This window comes from Tachyglossus aculeatus, chromosome 1 (genome assembly GCF_015852505.1).
Source record: "Tachyglossus aculeatus isolate mTacAcu1 chromosome 1, mTacAcu1.pri, whole genome shotgun sequence".
NCBI lineage: Eukaryota > Metazoa > Chordata > Mammalia > Monotremata > Tachyglossidae > Tachyglossus > Tachyglossus aculeatus.
Window position 1 is genome coordinate 95,363,614 of NC_052066.1, and position 19,948 is coordinate 95,383,561.

At 44.4% G+C, this 19,948-nt stretch overlaps 1 protein-coding gene across 1 annotated transcript in view; it reads right to left on the minus strand.

The window, feature by feature from the left end:
• DNER (delta/notch like EGF repeat containing) overlaps positions 1-19,948 on the minus strand; it is a 218,869-nt gene that overhangs the window by 84,216 nt on the left and 114,705 nt on the right. The window contains exons 2-4 of the mRNA XM_038750023.1: positions 13,253-13,549; positions 9,473-9,567; positions 4,283-4,449 (exon numbers count right to left, since the gene is read on the minus strand). Of these exons, the coding sequence (XP_038605951.1) occupies positions 4,283-4,449; positions 9,473-9,567; positions 13,253-13,549 (559 nt within the window). The remainder of the gene's footprint in view (positions 1-4,282; positions 4,450-9,472; positions 9,568-13,252; positions 13,550-19,948) is intronic.

Here is a 19,948-nt window from a genome sequence, read left to right on the forward strand (position 1 = left end):
TTTTATTAATGATGTGTATATATCTATGATTCTATTTATCTATTTTGATGGTATTGACACCTGTCTACTTGTTTTGTTTTGTTGTCTGTCTCTCCCTTCTAGACTGTGAGCCCATTGTTGGGTAGGGACCGTCTCTATCTGTTGCCAGATTGTACTTTCCAAGCGCTTAGTACAGTGCTCTGCACACAGTAAGCTCTCAATAAATATGATTGAATGAATGAATGAACGAATACCCACTCCATTCCTAGCTTGGGCAGTGGCTAGTGAGTGGAAGGCAATCTGCTACATGTCAAAACTCATCCATGCTGGGCAGCAGCGTCATGGGAGAGAGTCGAGGGTGGAGACTCAAGTTTACTGCATGGAAAGCAGAAATGGTAAACCACTTCCATATTTTTATGAAGAAAACTCAGTGGATACACTACCAGTACTATTGCAGATAGAGAGTGGGGCGTTCTGGGAGAGATGTGTCCATGGTGTCGCTATGGGGCGGAAACGACTGGATGGCATAGGACAAAACAAGACCCCAGTGCTTAGTACAGTGCCTGACACACAGTAAGCTCTTAATAAATACTACTAAAAAAAAAAAGATACAAGTTCAGTCACTGTCATCCCACACAGGTCTTACAGTCTAAAGCGAGGGAGAACAGATATTAAGTTCCTATTCTATGAATGAGGAAACTGAAGCACAGAGATGTTAGGTGACCTGCCCAAGGTCACACAGCAGGTGGGACGAGCTGGGAGTAGAATCCCGGTCCTCTGATTCCCAGGCCCTTGCTTTTTCCACTAAGTGACGCTGCTTCATTTCTCCCTTCCCCTCCTCCTGCTTTCCTTTCAATCCCCTCTTTTTCTCCCCTTTCCTTCCTTGCCTCCTCAAAGACCCCCTTTCTCAGAGCTTTACCCTCCCATTATCTCAACCCAAATGTGCCCCCTGCATCTCAAAATGAAAGTTGGCATTCCTGGGGTTCAACTCTGTTCTTCATCTGTTTGCCTTTTGCTACAGGACTTCCACTCAACTCGAATATTTCCTCTCTCCATCTTCATAGCTCTCCTAAAATTCCCACCATCTCCAAGAAGGCTTCCCCAATTAATTCCCACCACTCCAAGTTGCCCCAGCACAACAGCCACCTTAGCACGAATGGATTTACACCCACCCTTGGCACTTAAACACATATTGATATATAGACTAATGGTCTATATCAATCAAGGGGGACAACTTTTTATTCACTTATCTAGCTCACCTGTCCATACTCTTGCTTTTGACAGTCATATACTTGTTATTCCTCCAGTTTGCAGTATTGCTAAATAATCTGTACCTGCTTGTTTCCCCCATTCAGATGTAACCCCCTGTATCCATGGTTTATTCTGTACTCTTCCAAGAATTTTGTACTAAAACCCCTGCACACAGTAGGTGTGTTCACTAAATACAATTGGTTGAAACCTTCCCAACACTTCCTTTCATGCTGTGGCATAAGGCCAGGACATATTCTGCCTATGCTTCATCCCACCACACTCCCCACCATCAAAGAGCTCAGAAGAAGCGTGGCTCAGTAGAAAGAGCATGGGCTTTGGAGTCAGAGATCATGGGTTCGAAACCCAGCCCCACCGCTTGTCTGCTATGTGACCTTGGGCAAGTCACTAAACTTCTCTGAGCCTCAGTTACCTCATCTGTAAAATGGGGATTAAAACTGTGAGCCCCACGTGGGACAACCTGATTACCTTGTATCCCCCCAGTGCTTAGAACAGTGCTTTGCACATAGTAAGCGCTTAACAAATGCCATCATTATTATTATTATTATTATCTGTTCCCTTTATTCCCCCCACCCTCAGCCCCACAGCACATATGTACATATCCATAATTTATTTTAATGTGTCTCCCCTCTAGACTGTATTATTATTGTTTATTGTCTGTTTATTGTTGTATTGTACTCTCCCAAGCACTTATGATGGAATGAATGAATGAAAATGGAAACTAAAAGATCCAAGTCTCATTTTAGGCTGTTCTAAGCTCTTTGTGGGCAAAGATTGCATCTACCAAATCTGTGGTACTGAACTTTCCCAAGTGCTTAGTACAATCCACTGCACACTGTAAGTGTTCAATACATTCCATTGATTGATTATGAAAGCTTCTGGGATCAATATACCTGACTGAATGGAAAGACCATTGTCTACTCCCAGCTTTCCATGGGACCTAACACCAACGCTGGAGTTGAACCAATGACTGTTCGGGATTGAGTGAGGGGTCTCAAGGTGGATGAGGGTAAAAAATCACCTGGGGATAATGGAGGAAAGACTTGGAGGAAAGAAATTAGAAAGACCACAGCTCTGGAGGAGCTGAAAAAAATCATGGTGAGAGACCTGGGCCACATAGGCCAAAAAGTAACTGAACAATTTGTAATTGATATTTGAGCTGAGGGAAAAGTAAACAACCAGGAAAAGATTTGCTTTTTGTATCAGTCAAGCAATGGAATTTATTGAGGCATTACGGTGCACGGAGCACTGTACTAAATCCCTGGGAGAATACAATAGAGGTGAGCCAGTTATTAAAATAAATTACAATTGAATATGTACGTAAGTGCTATGGGGCTGATGATGGGATGAATATTGTCACTTGTCTGTTGTGTGACTCTGGGCAAGTCCCTTCACTTCTCTGGGCCTCAGTTACCTCATCTGTAAAATGGGGATTAAGACTAGAAGCCCCACGTGGGACACGGACTGTGTCCAATCCAATTTACTTGTATCCATCCCAGTGCTTAGTACACTGCCTGACACATAGTAAGTGCTTAACACTTATTATAAGCACCATAGAAGGGATGTGAAATAGGGGAAGTGAGGACATAGTCAGGGAAGGCCTCTTGGAAGAGATGAGATGTTAAGAAGGTTCTGAAGGTGAAGAAAGTGGTGGTCTGTTAGATATTAAGGGGGAGGGAATTCCAGGCCAGGGGAGGGTGTAGTCAAGGGGCAGGAAATGAGAAAGATGATATCGTGGGTTATTTTTTTTTTTTATTGACCTAGTGCTACTGCACCTTTGTTATTTACTGAAAGCATTCGACACTGCAAAGAACAAGAACAACAGAATGGGAAAGGACAATCTGTGAGTGCACAATACATTTGGGACTCTGGGTACCCCTTGGGGCTTTTCACAGGTGCATTCCACCATCAGCAATATCTACTTCAAGTACAAAGTACCCAGAGGTACAGATAGTACAAGCAACTTACAAGCAGTGTGAGCTAGTGGAATGAGTACAGACTGGGATCCAGAGGACCTGGATTCTAATTCCGGCTCTGCCAGTTGCCTGGGTGTGACCTTGGACAAGTCAGTTAAGTTATCTGTGCTTCGGTTTCCTTACCAGTAGAATGGGGATTAAGTACCTATTCTCCTACCCTCTTAGACTGTTATCCTCATGTGGGGCAGGGAATGAATCTGACCTGGCTTTTTGCAGCTGCCCCAATGCTTAAGCACAGTGCTTGACACATAAGAATAATAATAATTAATAATTATGGTATTTGTTAAGTGCTTACTATGTGTCAGGCACTGTACCTAGCACTGGGGTGGATACAAGAAACTCGGGTTGGACACAGTCCCTGTCCCATTTGGGGCTCACAGTCTCAGTACCTATTTTACAAGTGAGGTAACTGAAGTACAGAAGAGTGAAGTGACTTGCCCAAGGTCACACAGCAGACACACGATAGCACCAGGATTAGAACCAAGGTCCTTCTGGCTTCCAGATCCATGCTCTATCCACTAGGCCATCCTGCTTCTCTGCTATATGATTTATGTATTATTTATGTATTGATAATAATCACCGATGTACTCATTGAAATTTGTCCATCCTGAAAACTGGTGTACATATAGATGCTTTGTTATTATTATGATGATGATTGAACATTCAATTTTATTAATTCTGATTCTACTGTCTGAATTTCTCCTATTAGAGGGGTAGGGAATGTATCTTCCTCCCAAGTGTTTGGTGCAGTGTTGCTTTCAATAGGCACTCAATAAATACTGTTATTTAGCAAAAACTGAAAACATCTCTTTGAACATATTAGTTGTATATTAGTGCATCTCAACCATTCATTAAAAATATTTCCAGGGGCTTCACATTTTATTCATAAACATGATCATTTCTCCCCTTCCAGCAAAGACTACTTACGTAGAGTCAGTACAAATTTCTAAGACAAATGATTCTGGGCATGATAAATATTTCCAAGCCCTCCAATAACTTTAAGAATGTTACAGAGCTAGATGTAATAATCAACTACCATAAAGTCTTCATCAACTCACCAATAAAGTAGTTGTTTCCTAGTACCAGCATTTCATCCGAGAGGACAAGCCCACCCATGGTTTGGAGAAGGGTGATGCTTCTGCCATCTATAAGGGAGCACTGTTGATAACTCACTGCCGTGACCTTCCACAACAAGATTAGAGAGGCTGTAGCATCTTGATGAATTCTGAAAACATTAATGGCAAAAATAAAATCACCTTCAGAAAAATCATCTCAAGAAACAGATTTCATAAACCAGTGAAACCCCTCTCTGATAATGAATTCGTAACTAAGTTTGGGCTCATAGGCTCATTTTGTAAAAGAATATTCCTTCAGGTATTTATCTTTCTTGACCATTTCCTAGGGCAGCTCAAAAACATGATATGGGGCAAGTTGACACTTGGATGATAGGTCAATCAATCAATCAAATCATATTTATTGAGCCCTCACTGTGCGCAGAGCACAATGCTAAGTGCCTGGGAGAGTATAGCACCACAGAGTTGGTAGACACATTCCCCGCCTACAACAAGCTCACAGTCTAGAAGGGAAGACAGCTGTTACTATAAATAAATAAACTATGGATATGTGTACACAAATGCTGTGGGGCTGAGGGAGAAGTGAACAAAGGGAGTAAACTCAAATGCAAGGGCAAGTGGGGGTGTGGGAGAAAGTTCAGAATAAATTATTAGGAAACAAGTTAGGGTGGTCCTTCCCTAACCACGATGATGGAGATCCATAGGTGCAGATCTAACACACAGTTCCTTCAAGCAGGCTGGGGCCATTATTGTAGGTAATAATAATAATAATAATAATGGCATTTATTAAGCGCTTACTATGTGCAAAGCACTGTTCTAAGCACTGGGGAGGTTACAAGGTGATCAGGTTGTCCCAAGGGGGCTCACAGTCTTAATCCCCATTTTACAGATGAGGGAACTGAGGCCCAGAGAAGTTAAGTGACTTGCCCAAAGTCACACAGCTGACAAGTGGCGGAGCCGGGATTTGAACCCATGACCTCTGACTCCAAAGCCCGTGCTCTTTCCATTGAGCCACGCTGCTTCTCTAACCTGGGACAGATGAACAGCAAGGCGTAGTGGATAGAGCACGGGCCTGAGAGTCAGAAGGTCATGGATTCTAATCCCGGCTCTGCCACTTGTCTGCTCTGGGGCCTTGGGCAAGTCACTTCGCTTCTCTGTGCCTCAGTTACCTCGACTGTAAAATGAGGATGAAGACCATGAACACCTTCTAGTTTTTTAGACTGTAAGCCCACTGTTGGGTAGGGACTGTCTCTATATGTTGCCAACTTGTACTTCCCAATCAATCAATCAATCAATCGTATTTATTGAGCGCTTACTGTGTGCAGAGCACTGTATTAAGCGCTTAGTACAGTGCTCTGCACACAGTAAGCGCTCACTATATACGATTGATTGATTGATTGATGAACCCTATGCAGGACAGGAACTGTGTCCAATCCGATTTACTTTTATCATCATCATCATCATCAATCGTATTTATTGAGCACTTACTAAGTGCAGAGCACTGTACTAAGCGCTTGGGAAGTACAAATTGGCAACATATAGAGACAGTCCCTACCCAACAGTGGGCTCACAGTCTACTCCAGCGTTTAGTAAAGTGCCTGGCACATAGTAAGCACTTAACAAATACCATCATTATTATTATTATTATTACAGGCCTCACTCAGAAATGACACTGCTCGCTTTACTTAATGATATTTGTTAAGAGCTTATTATGTTCCAGGCACTGTATTCAGCACTGGGGTAGATATGAGATAGGTTGGACACAATCCCTATGCCACGTGGCGTTCGCAGTCTTCATCCCCATTTCACAGGGGAGATACCTGCGGCACAGAGAAGTGAAGTGACTTGCCCAAGGTCACACAACAGACAAATGGCAGAGCCAAGATTAGAATCCAGGTCCTCTGACTCCTAGGCCCATGCTACTCCCACTAGGCCATCCTGCTTCTTACTGATCATGGTCTTAAGCAAGTAGAATGTGGAGTTGACAAGTAGAAGCAGGAGGACGGCTCTTGATTAGAGATGAGGGAGAGGAAGAGAGAACAGCCATGACATCAGCTGGAAGTTATGCAGAGATCCAGGAAGGAAGTTTATCCATGAACTAAGCCACTGCAAGTGTCGTTCAATCAGTTCAGATAAACTGAGGCCTGTGTTTGGTTTGATCAACTTCCACCACCACTCTTAGTGCAGCCAATAATAATAATAATAATAATGGCGTTTATTAAGCACTTACAATGTGCAAAGCACTGTTCTAAGCGCTGGGGAGGGTACAAGGTGATCGGGTTGTCCCACAGGGGGCTCACAGTCTTAATCCCCATTTTACAGATGAGGTAACTGAGGCACAGAGAAGTGAAGTGACTTGCCCAAAGTCGCATAGCTGACAATTGAAGGAGTCTGGATTTGAACCCATGACTTCTGACTCCAAAGCCCGTGCTCTTTCCACTGAGCCCCACTGCTTCTCTAGCCAATTTGAATTTCACCCCCATGGCTCAATCGCAGTAGTCTTCACAGGGAAGTCTGGAATGAACACAGGTTCTGCTTCACCACCTGTTCCCCAAGGCAAAGTCCCCAGTGAGGCTGGAAAACTTGCGTCCGTAATGGCAGATACGTGGCATCCTCTTTTGCAACCTCACATGACCACCACAACTGCTCCTGCCTTCATGTTTCCATTAGCATGGCTAGACCAAGGGTCTGGGACTCAGAAGGACCTGAGTTCTAATTCCAGCTCTGCCACTTGTCTGTTGAGTGACCTGGGGCAAGTCACTTCACTCCTCTGGGCCTCAGTTACCTTATCTGGAGAATGGGGGTGAAAACTGTGATCCCCACATGAGATATGGACTGTGTAACAACCTGATTATCACAGGGTGTAGTGGATAGAGCTCGGGCCTGGGAGTCAGAAGGTCATGGGTTCTAATCCTGGCTCCGCCACTTGTCTGCTGTGTGACCTTGGGTAAGTCACTTCACTTCTCTGGGCCTCAGTTCCCTCATCTGTAAAATGGGGATTGAGACTGAGCCCCTCATGGGACAGGGATTGTGTCCAACCCAATTTGCTTGTATCCACCCCAGTGCTTAATACAGTGCCTGCTACATAGTAAGCACTTAACAAATACCACAATTACTATTATTATTATTATCTACCCCAGTGCCTAGTACAGTGCTTAGCACATAGTAAGTATTTAACAAATACCCTTAAAAAAAGGCGGTGGTTACCACAGTACTTTTCTCGGAGGCAATGGAGAGGTCTGAGAGCTAATAGGAGCAGCTTTTCTCCCCAGTCCAGTGTTCCTGGAAGATGCTGTGAGCAGGGCCCCTCGGTGGTGGATGGGAAGCCATCAGTTTAGTGCCCAGGGATACTCCCTCACTTCCACCCCCTTAGTATTCCACTTCCATAGTATTTACTGAGCCCTTACTTTATCCAGAGAACTGTGCTGAGCACTTGGAAGAGTACAATTGACAGAAACGGCCCCTAACTAGAATGTAGTGCAGGAGATAGATGTTAAACTGTAAGCTCGTTGTGGGCAGAGAACATGTCTGCTAACCCTGTTGTAGTGTACTCTTCCAAGCACTTAGTACACTGCTCTGCACAAAATAGGTGCTCAATAAATAAGATTGATTACAATAAATTATAAATAAGGGAAGCAACTGAGTATAAGGATAGGTCAATATGTAATGTGAGGGTGGGGGTGGGGAAAGTTACCTAAGTGCTTAGGGGGTGGGACAATCAATCAATCATATTTATTGAGTGTTTACATATGTGCAGAGCACTATACCAAGCAATTGGGAGAGTACAAAATAACAGAGTTGGTAGACATGTTCCCTGCCCACAGGGAGCTTACAGTCTAGAGGACTAAGTGCATGGGTAAGGCAATAGGAAGGAAAAATATTGTGGGGATAAGAGTTAAGTCAGGGAAGGCTTCCTGCAGGAGGAATGATTTTAGTGGGGCCTTGATGATGGAGAGAGAAGTGGACTGTTGAATATTAAGGAGGGGAGGGAATTCCAGGAAGGAAGGAGGATGTGAAGAAGAGGTTCATAGTGGGTAAAATGAGAACAAGGGACAGTGAATACACTGGGACTGGGGAGCAAAATGTGTTAGCTGGATTGCGGTAGGAGAGGAGCAAGGATAATTAGGATAATTGATGCAGAGATGGGTGGGCAGCCACTGGAGGTACTTGAAGAATGGATACCACCTGAGCAACAATTCTGCCATAAGGCTTTTCAAATTAGAGACTTGAAAGATCATTACGAGGAGCAGCATGGCTTAGTGGAAAGAGCACGGGGCTTGGGAGCCAGAGGTCGTGGGTTCTAATCCTGGCTCCACCACTTGTCAGCTGGGTGACTTTGGGCAAGTCACTTCACTTCTTTGTGCCTCAGTTAACTCATCTGTAAAATGGAGATTAAGAGTGTGAGCCCCACATGGGACAACCTGGTCACTTTGTATCTACCCCAGCGCTTAGAACAGCTCTTGGCACATAGTAAGTGCTTAAGAAATACCATCATTATTATTATCTGCAAAGGAGAGAGGAGGAAGGATACACTAATGTGGGCAAGAATCCTGTCTACCAACTTGGTTCCACTGTATTTTCCCAAGCACTTAGTACAGTGTTCTCCACACAATAAGCACTCGATAAATACCATTAATTGATTGATAAAATGTTGGCATGATGGACTTTCATCCTAAGGTAGAAGTTCCTGGAAAAGAAAGCATTGCACTGCAATGGGCTTCTGAGGGAAGCTGTGGAGTCTCCCTCTCCAATAATCCTCACAGGCAAAAGAGGATTTTCATTATTTTATTTTATTTTGGTAATATGTTTTGTTTTGTTGTCTGTCTCCCCCTTCTAGACTGTGAACCTGCTGTTGGGTAGGGACCATCTCCATATGTTGCCAACTTGTACTTCCCAAGAGCTTAGTAGAGTGCTCTGCACACAGTAAGCACTCAATAAATACGATTGAATGAATGAATCTCTTTAGGACCTGCTTGAATGACAGAGGTAAGGTCATCCAACATGACGACGTTCCTGCTGGCCAATGCACCCCTGCTTACACTGGGGGTGATCCTCCATTGGTAGCTCCCCTTCACCCCACCACTACATGCCATACCAGTCATTCTCCCCGGCCACCAGAGAAAGAATACCATCCGTTGTGGTTTTAGGACTAGCAGCAGCAAGTGGTTTTCTTACTTTATTGAAGTGTTTTGTGGGACGTCAAAGGAGAGCTGTCGACCTCCGGCCGAGTTGTTGGAACTGCCATTACCGCAGGCAATGTCCGGGAGGATCTGCAAACAGAAATAACTGCTTTGATTTCACCATCGAACCGATGACGGGAGAGTAATATTTTTCAGTCAAGATGGTAGTCATAAGTCACTGCACCCTTCTCTGTGCCCGTTTCTTTATCTCTAAAATGGGGATTCAATACCTGTTCTCCCCCGCCCTAAGCCTGCAAGCCGCATGTGGGACAGGGACTCTGTCCTATCTGATTATCTTCTATCTCCCCTAGCATTGAGCACAGTGCTTTACACATAGTAAGCACTTAAATGCCACAATTATCATTACAACCTTCATGAACAGCAAGTCTAGTTCAATTGTATTTACTGAGCGCTTACTGTGTGCAGAGCACTGTACTAAGCCTAGCCACTGAAAGGTTCCCACATACATGCCCTGGCATCCTGAAAGTCAGTTCATCAGTCAATCATATTTACTGAGTGCTTACTGTGTGCAGAGCACTGTACTAAGCACTTCAAGCTCTTCCTAGGGACACTGCCAAGATGAGGAAATAGTTATTATAATACAAATTTCTACTTTTGAGTGAAGCTTAGGCTTCAAAGACAGAATGGCCAATTGGGAGATGAACCAAGGGGTGGAAGCAAAAAATATTTCCACCTTATGGGCCCAAGATATCACATGGTATGCCAGGCTTTCAGCCTAGCCTGATGATATCACAGGTCAGGATTCTAGACTGTGAGCCCACTGTTGGGTAGGGACCGTCTCTATATGTTGCCAACTTGTACTTCCCAAGCGCTTAGTACAGTGCTCTGCACACAGTAAGCACTCAATAAATACGATTGATTGATTGATTGATTGATTGAGGGAGGGCATCCAGCCCCTTTCCAGCCTCCACCTGTCCCCACCTGTGAGGCAGGGAATGGAACCACCCCCAGGCTCCTATCCCATCCTTTTCACCTTTCCCTTCAGCATCAGGAGCAGCCCTCTCCACAGCCCAGAGAAGTTTGGGCTCACAGTCTGGTTCACACTAGGGCCACAGGTTAGGGCTGGCTCCTCTCACTGACATCTCCATCCGCCTCCCAAGCCCTCAGTCGGGATGATGGCTGGATGGAGGAAGGAGAGCCAGAGGAAGGGAGAAAGGAAGGAGGGAGTTAGCAGGCCATCGCTACCTCCTTCATTAGAGAAGCCGGCTCCTCAGCTGCTGCTCCCTGCATGAGTCATCTCTACATGCCGCTGCCCAGATCATCTTCCTAACCCATATCCCCCCTCCATCCTCCAAAACCCCACAATGGTTACTCATCTCCTTCTGCACCAAGCAAGAACTCCTTACCACTGTCTTCAAAGTTTTCCACTAGCTTCCCATCCTACATATCAGTTCTCTTCATCTGCTACTCTTTGCTTCTTCCACATACACTTTCTAAATCTACCTAACTCTCAACCTTTTCACCTCCCACCCCTTTTTTATACTCTTCAGCTGGCCAAGAGTTCCTTTCCCCCTACCCAGAATCCCCCAGTCCACAGTATTCATTGTCTTCAAATTATTATTAGACTGCAAGCTCCCTCTAAACTGAAACTCATCAGCTGTGTGACCTTGGGCAAGTCACTTCACTTCTCTGTGCCTCAGTTACCTCATCTGTAAAATGGGGATTAAGACCGTGAGCCCTACGTGGAACAACCTGATCACCTTGTATCCCCCACCCAGTGCTTAGAACAGTGCTTCACACATAGTAAGCACTCAATAAATACGATTAATTGCTTGAGTCAAGGCCTTCCTAAAATTTCACCTCCTCCAAGAAGCTTTCCCCAATTAACCTGTAGCACTTCAAGACATGTCAATGAACGGCCACCCTCAGCATTTTATGCCCACCTTCTGCACTTAAAGCATATATATTATATATATAAAATCAGTGTATATTCACTTATTCATTCAGCTTTTTCATCACAACATGTTTGTACTATTACCTATCATGGCCGTTTACTTCCTTCTGCTCCCAATGGTATTTACTAAGTACTTACTGTGTGCTAAGCCATGTGATGAGTGCTGGGGAAGATGCAAGACAATGAAATTGGACACACTCCTAGCTCCCACAGTGGGAAGGCAGGAAACAGATTTTATTGTCACCATTTTCAGGTGAGGAAACTGAAGTACAAAGAAGTAGAGTCACGTGCCTTCTTGCCTTCTATCACAGGCAAGTGATAGAAGAAGGACTAGAACTTAGGTCTCCTGACTCCCAGTTAATAATAATAATGATGGCATTTGTTAAGCGCTATGTGCAAAGCACTGTTCTAAGCAGTGGAGAGGATACAAGGTGATCAGATTGTCCCATGTAGGGCTCACAGTCTTCATCCCCATTTTATAGATGAGGTCACTGAGGCCCAGAGAAGTTAAGTGACTTGCCCAAAGTCACACAGCTGACAATTGACAGAGCCGGGATTTGAAACCATGACCTCTGACTCCTAAGCCTGGGCTCTTTCCATTGAGTCATGCTGCTTCTCTATCCCATGCTCTTCACAACAGACTATGCTGCCTCCTGGGTGAACCATCTTTCATTCAATGGTATTTATTCAGCACTTACCGTGTGCAGAGCACTGTACTAAATGCTTGGAAAGTACAATTCAGCAATAAAGAGAGACAGCCTCTGCCCACACCGGGCTTTACAGTATAGAAGAACAATAATTATGGTATTTGTTAAGCACTTACTGTGTGCCAAGCACGGTTATAAGTGCTGGGGTAAATGCAAGGTAATTAGGTTGTCCCACTTGGGGCTCACAGTCTTATTCCCCATATTACAGATGAGGTAACTGAGGCACAGAGAAGTTAAGCAACTTGCCCAAGGTCAGACAGCAGACAAGTGGCAGATCCAGGATTCGAACCCACGTCCTCTGGCTCCCAAGCCCGTGCTCTTGCCACTAGGCCATGTTGCTTCTTTGTCTTCCCCACGTAGATTGTAAACTCACTGAGGGTAGGGAACATGTGTTTTGCTTATGTCTGATCTGATTACCTCATATCTACCCAAATATGCTAGCACACTGCACATAGTAAGTCTTAAAGACCACCTTCATTATTATCATTATTATCCCCAAAATATTTTCAAAATGCAACAACTCCATCCTTCCGATCACAAGTGATCTAGTCGTGAAATTGAGTTTCCTGAGGGGAAAACTAATCATTAGCAGAAATATCATCACCTAGTGGTATTTGAAGAAAAGACTGATTACACCTAGAAGCTCTAGGAATCTCAAAGTTTCAATCCAATAGTTGTACTTATTAAGCACTACCTGTGTGCAGAGTACTGTACTAAGTGCTTGGGAGAGTACGATATAACAGAGTTGGTAGGTGACTTCTACCACAGTTGCTACCTTAGAGTTTCATAGTTTCCGTGAGGTTCTCATTTAAGTAATTTCAGTTTATCACTGGATGCTAAAAACTTAATGACTATTGAAATGCCCTATGGATATGTATAACTTTTCCTAAATCATTTAATGAAAAAAGATATCCACTGCTTAGTTCCGCAGGGCGCATTCTCTGGTTTAAAATGAAACATGTTCAGAATGAATGTGCGCCATATGCAGCAACCCTATGAATTCCCACACATCAACCTCGGGCAAGTTGCTTAACTTCTCTGTGCCAAGGGGACGGTCCAAACATTGAGCGATTTGTGTGTACCACAGATCAACCTGAACCCCTTGAGACTTTCTGGCCTCTCCCAACGAGTCCTCTACCGGATGATATCTCACCTCTATTTCATCCCATTTCAAATCGACTAGCTTCTGCCCAGCTCTGGGCTGCCACGTGGGGAGCGCCACAGTTGCTTGCAAGCGGGGTAAAAGGATATCAGGTTCCTGGGTCGATGGGGCAGGCTGAAGCTGTCTCGGCGCCAGGGACTCCGTCCAGCCCGAAGCTGGGAGGCTGGGAGATGGGGGGTCGCAGTTCAAGCCCTCGCCGCCTTCGTCACAGATGCAGAGGTAGCCGTCCCCGCGGATGCTGCAGTTTCCATGGGGACAGGGGTTGCTAGCACAAGGATCTGCAACAAACTGAAAGGCAATGATAAATGAGTCCATTGCTGTCTACTACCAACGCTCCGTGGCAGAGAGAGAATTGCTCATTCTTTCAGAAGTGCATTGCAACCAGGATGTATTTAACCACTTACCCTGCATAAAACGCACGATTGTGCTGGCAGCCGGCCCTAAAGCCTGGCCTGTGCTAATCAGAGACAAAGCTGAGTTTCTCAGCATGACCACACCCATCTCTCCCCCTACCTCGTCCCTTTAAACCTCAAATGCTAAACCATTCTGTCTCTGGAGACCAGCCATTTCCATCTGGGGCTTCTGAGCCCGATTCAAGAAAGATTAACTCGTCAGAGGAGAAAGTGCCCAGATGCTCCAACTCTCGGCTATTTATTTTTAGATGGCAAATGGGACTGGGGACAATAGGAAATCAAACATTTCCCTAGGCACAGCTTGCTCCCTTTGGCTGGGGTTTCTGGTGAGAAGGAATTAGCTGTAAATTATTGTTCTTGAGAATGTATAACCCTCTAAGGTGCTCTGTCCTCTCACGCCTCTACAGCCCTTTAAAATAGGGGTGGGGAAGCATTTGCCTTGCTGAAACACATTAGGTTTAGGAAGCTATCGAAAGCTGCGAACACAAAGTGTTCATTTTCAATAATGAGGAATAAAATGGTTATAGTGTTTACTGTATCAATAACTCATCAAGTCATTTCCACAAAATTACAACACTGACGCTCCTGCCATTTTCCATCTCCAGGGAAAGGAATGTATATATACGATATATATGCCAAATATATATCATTTATATAATATATATATATAATACTATTTCTTAAGCACTCACTACATGCCAGCTGCTGTACTAAACTCTGGGGTAGATACATGCTAATCAGGCTGAAAACAGTCCCTGTCCCACAAGGCACTCACAGGTCTAATCCCCATTTTACATATGAGAAAACTGAGGAACAGAGAAGTGAAGTGACTTGCCAAAGGTCACACAGCAGACAAGTGGCAGAGCCAGGATTAAACCCAAGTCTTCTGACTCCCAAGCCTGTGTTCTATTCACTAGGCCAAGATGCTTCCAATCATGTTAGTTTTTGGTGTCTGTTCTTTACTTTGCATACAACTTCTTAGTATTCCTTTTGCCCTACTGTGAGCAAGAAACAGGAAAAAGTATCTCAACCCCTGCTAAACCACTCTGAGAGCATCATACTTGATGGTGGCTTGCTAAATAATAATAATCATGGCATTTGTTAAGCATTTACAATGTGCTAGGCACTGTACTAAGTAGTGGGGGTGATACAAGCAGATTCATTCATTCATTCATTCAATTGTATTTATTGAGCACTTACTGTGTACAGAGCACTGTACTAAGCACTTGGAAAGTACAATTCAGCAACAAATAGAGACAATCCCTGCCTACAACGGCCTCACAGTCTAGAAGGGGGGAGACAGACATCAAAACAAGTAAGCAGACATCAGTAGCATCATTATAAATAAACAGAATTAAAGATATATATGCATCATTAGTAAAAATAAATATAATTAGAATTATAAATATGTACACGTATACACAAGTGCTGTGGAGCAGGGAAAGGGGTGGAGCAGAGGGAGGGAGTCAGGGTGATGGGGAGGGGAGAGGGTTCAGAGGAAAAGGGGGGCTTAGTCTGGGAAGGCCTCCTGGAGGAGGTGAGCTTGCAGTATGGCTTTGAAGGGGGGAAGTGTGTTAGTTTGGTGGATTTGAGGAGGGAGGGGATTCCAGGCTGGAGGAAGGATGTGGGCCAGGGGTTGATGGTGGGAGGTTAGCGGCAGAGGAGTAGAGTGTGTGGGCTGGGCTGGAGAAGGAGAGAAGGGAGGTGAGGTAGGAGGGGGCAAGGTGATGGAGAGCTTTGAGGCCAATAGTGAAGAGTTTCTGCTTCATGTGAAGGTTGACAGGCAACCACTGGAGATTTTTGATGGCGGGGTTGAGGGGGTGACATGCCCAGAGCGTTTCTGTAGAAAGATAATCCGGACAGCAGAGTGAATTATAGACTGAAGCAGAGAAAGCAGGAGGATGGGAGATCAGAAAGGAGGCTGATTCAGTAATCTAGTCGGGATATGATGAGAGTTTGAACCAACAAGGTAGAGGTCTGGATGGAGACGAAAGGGTGGATCTTGGTAATGTTGTGAAGGTGAGACTGACAGGTTTTGGTGACGGATTGGATGTTTGGGGTGAATGAGAGAGCTGAGTCGAGGATGACACCAAGGTTGTGGGCTTGTGAGAAGGGAAGGATGGTAGTGCTGACCACAGTGACAGGAAAGTCAGGGACAGAATGGGGTTTGGGAGGGAAGATAAGGAGCTCAGTGCTGCACTTAAAAACCACAGTTCTTATTATTATAGATGGTTCAAAAGTGCTGAAGTGGTACATGGGGGGAATATAACCAGGGCAGAGAAGAGGAAATGTGATTTCATAAGGGCTTTGAACCTGGCGAGTCCTGTGAAAGGGGAGCGAATTCCAGGCCAGGACAAGGGAAAGAGCCAAAAATGGTGGGAGAGACAAAAATGAAGCAGTGATTAGGGTAGCTGAGCTGGAAGGCAATGTGAGAAGAAAGTGGAAGAGTAGGAGAGAAGAGAGGTGATAGAGTGCTTTAAAGCCAAAGGACAGGAGTTTCTGCTTGATGTTAAAAGGAGGGGGTAGCCATTCAAGGTTTTTGAAGACAGGGGACAAGTGTGCAGAGCAACATTTTAGAAGAATAATCTTGGCAGAAGAGTTAAGTAAGAGCTGGAAGACGGGAGATACTAGAGGCAGGGAGATCAGTGAGGAGGCTGTCAAGTATGGAAAGTGCCTGGACAAATTAGTGGCCATCTGGATGGAGTGGAAAGGGGTGGATTCTGGAAATGCTATGGAGGAAAAATTGACAGGATTTAGCAACAGACTGAGGTGTCTAAGCCCCCAAACCCCTCCCTCCCAAGTCAATCTCCCTTTAAGTTAAGTGGGGATCCTAGTGAAACTTAATGACATCAGCCCCAAGCCATGCCATTAGTGACTCAGATTAATGGAGCCTCCCTCCCAGGGCTCTGTCTCTTGACAGGATCACTAGGATGCTTGGAGGAGGAACGGTGTACTGGACACTCTCCTGAATACCCATTCTCAAGGTCAAGGATGAACCACACACGTAACACTTAATAACTCTTCCTTCTCCAGTCCCAACTTTCCCTCCAGCTACCCAGCAAGGACCGCTGCACCAGGAATCTACTGAAACCACTCTGGGACCTTCTGGTGTTTCCCCCTGAAGAACTAATTCCGGGGACAGATTCCATGGGCTCACTCCTTCTGCAGGGAGAAGGTTTTCACTGAGTTTTATTTGAACCTGTCAACTCTGAGGGGTGCCCCTCATCCTGGTGGGGTGGGATTTGGAGAGCAACAATTCTCTGTGTTCCCTACCCAAACCCTTTCCCTACCCAAACCCTTCTTGAATGTTGTTTGTGTCCCAGATAACACCTGGCATATTGACAGGAAAGGGCAGGTAGGGTTGGACACAGCCCCTGTCCCACATGGGACTCACAGTCTCAATCCTCATTTTACAGATGAAGTAACTGGGGCCCAGAGAAGTGAAGTGACTTGCCCAAGGTCACACAGCAGACATATGGCAGAGTCAGGATTTAAACCCATAACCTTCTGAGTCCCAGGCCCGTGCTCTATCCAATATGCCATGCTGACTCTAAATGAGTGAGGGCACAGGGGCATCTGCTGAGGTTTCAGAGGTACCTTGTTCTGTAACTACATAGAGCACTCATTCTCCCTACCAGCAGTTTCAAACAGTGTACCACCTGGCAGAGGGGAATAGGAGAGAGTATGGATGACTCAGCACAGACCATCACCACTACTGCAAAAAAAAAAAAATCAATTGGATATCTTTGCCGGTGGAAGGACCTTTCCCATCTTAAACATTGGAGCCTGAGGACTACTCACCCCAAAAGGCACGAGGCCAGAAGAGGGACATGACTGTATTTTTATGAGCACCACAGGCAAGGGAATCTCTCTGAGCCGTGCTCATACGCATGGATTCAATCTTACCATTAGCAGCAATATCTTTGAACAAAGGCAACTCTTCTGAAGCAAAGCTTATCATCACTTACTTTCTCTGGGTGGACACTGAGAGAAGAATAGACAGAAGTGAGAAAACTAAAGGGCTTCTGTGTGGTCAACTACAATTTTGGACAATGATCAACAGAGAAGGACAGAATACCACAGTAGTGCGGTGTGATGCAATCTTTACATCATCATGGCGCTTTCTTAGTACCTACCGTGAGCAGAACAAGGTACTATTATCTTAAGGACATAGAGTAAATATTAAAGACAGAGCCCTGCCTCCAAAAGTTTACAATCTTTACATGTCAATCAGGCACCTGTCCAGTCAGCCACACTTGCCTACACTGATACAAATCACAGTCAGGACCACCATTTTTGTGTGTGTGTGTGTGTGCATGTGTATGGGTGTGTGTGTCTGTGTGGGCAGAGAACGTTTCTATGTGTGGCAGCCTGGCATAATTGAAAGAAACAAGGGCCTGGAAGCAAGAGGACTTGGGTTGTAATCCCGACTCCACCACTTGCCAGCTGTGACTTTGGGCAAATCACTAAACTTCTCTGTGTTTCAGTTTCTTCAATTGTAAAATTGGGATTAGATGCCTATACTTTCTCCTACTTAGACTGTGATGCACACCCCAAGTGGGACAGGGACTGTGTCCAACTTAACTTGTATTTATCCCAGAACTTAGAACAGTGCTTGACACAATGTAAGTGTTTAACAAATACTAATTATTATTATTATTACCAACTCTTTTATATTGTACTCTCCCAAATGCTTAGTACAGTGCTCAGCATGCAGGAAGTGCTGAGTAAATGACTGACTGATATATCACCCCATTTTCAGATTAAAATTTTATCAACTTTTCTCATTTAAGGAACCACATTTAAGTTAATGAATGCATAGTATAAATGATAGTCTGTATCCTGAATCTTTTTGAGTTCTTTTACTTCATTTTAGCCTATGATTAATGGTCAGTTCAATCAGTTAATGATATATAATGAGTGCTTACTTTGTGAAGAGCACTATACTAAGTGCTTGGAAGAGTACAAACTCTAGTTTATGTAAAACAATGAGTACCATATGCGAGAAGCAGTGTGGCTTGGTGGAAAGAATATGGGCCTGTGAGTCAGAGGACCTCGGTTCTAATCCCAGCTCTGCCAACTGCTTGCTATGAGACCTTGGGCAAGTCACTTAACTTCTCTGTGCCAATTTCCTCAACTGTAAAATGGGGTTTAAATAAGTGGGATTGTATCCTATTCCCTCCTCCTAAGACTAAGGTCTGATAAGCTCCAGCACCTAGAAGAGTAGGAGACACATAGTAAGCGTTTAACAAATACCATAAACAACGAAAAAGACAAAGATCTGAATACTTTTGAGGATATGAGCTGGACTCTGTTTTCCTGCCTTGAGGAAAAATTTCAAACTACTGAGAGGAAGAGCTCTCCAGAGAACAGTCTCTTCTCCCATCACCTAAAACAAAAGCCTGAGCTGTGAGGCAAGCCATCCAACATGGTCCTACTATGGTGAGATTTTCAACATTAGAATTTTTTGAATTCATTACTTTACTGAGGGGTTGTGCCTCAGACATTTTAAACAAAGGTTTGTTCTGTCTGTTACTTGGCTGCCGATAGCTCAACTGTTCACTAGAACCATCTTGATACTTTTCTTATGCCTTCATTACTATTCATGCCCATCTCTATTACACCATATCCTTTCCAATTATTCAAATTTAAAATACAGTGATACTGTCTACACTATTTCCTGGGATTTCTGAGGATTTTCCAGCCACACATCCAGGTGCGACAATTCCAATATTCCCAGACGGAGCAGTGTGGCCTAGTAGAATGAGCATTGGCCTGGTAGTGAAAGGACCTGGGTTTTTATCCTGACTCTGCCACTTGCTCACTGTGTGACCTTGGGCAAGTCACTTAACTTCTCTGAGTCTCCGTTTCTCCTCTGTAAAATGGGGAATCAATACTTGGGCTCCCCCCCTACTTAGACTCTGAGCCTCAGGTGTGACAGGGACTGTTTAACCTAATTTGTAAGCTTGCTGTAGACAGGCAACGAGTCTGCCATCTCTATTGTATTGCACTTTCCTAAGTGCTTGGTACAGTACTCTGCACATAGTAAGTGCTCAATAAATGCCATTGTTAATGACGATGATCCAACCCAGTGCGTAAAACAATGCTTGGCACGTAGTGAGTGCTTAACAAATACCATAATTAAAATAATAACCATTTGTTCTCGAATTTCACCATTTTTCTCTCACTGACATCTTTTTCTTTCACTTAAGAAGTAGAGAAAGAAAAGGGATTAGTCCACAGTAAATAATAGCTGAGCTCAGGACTCTCAGCC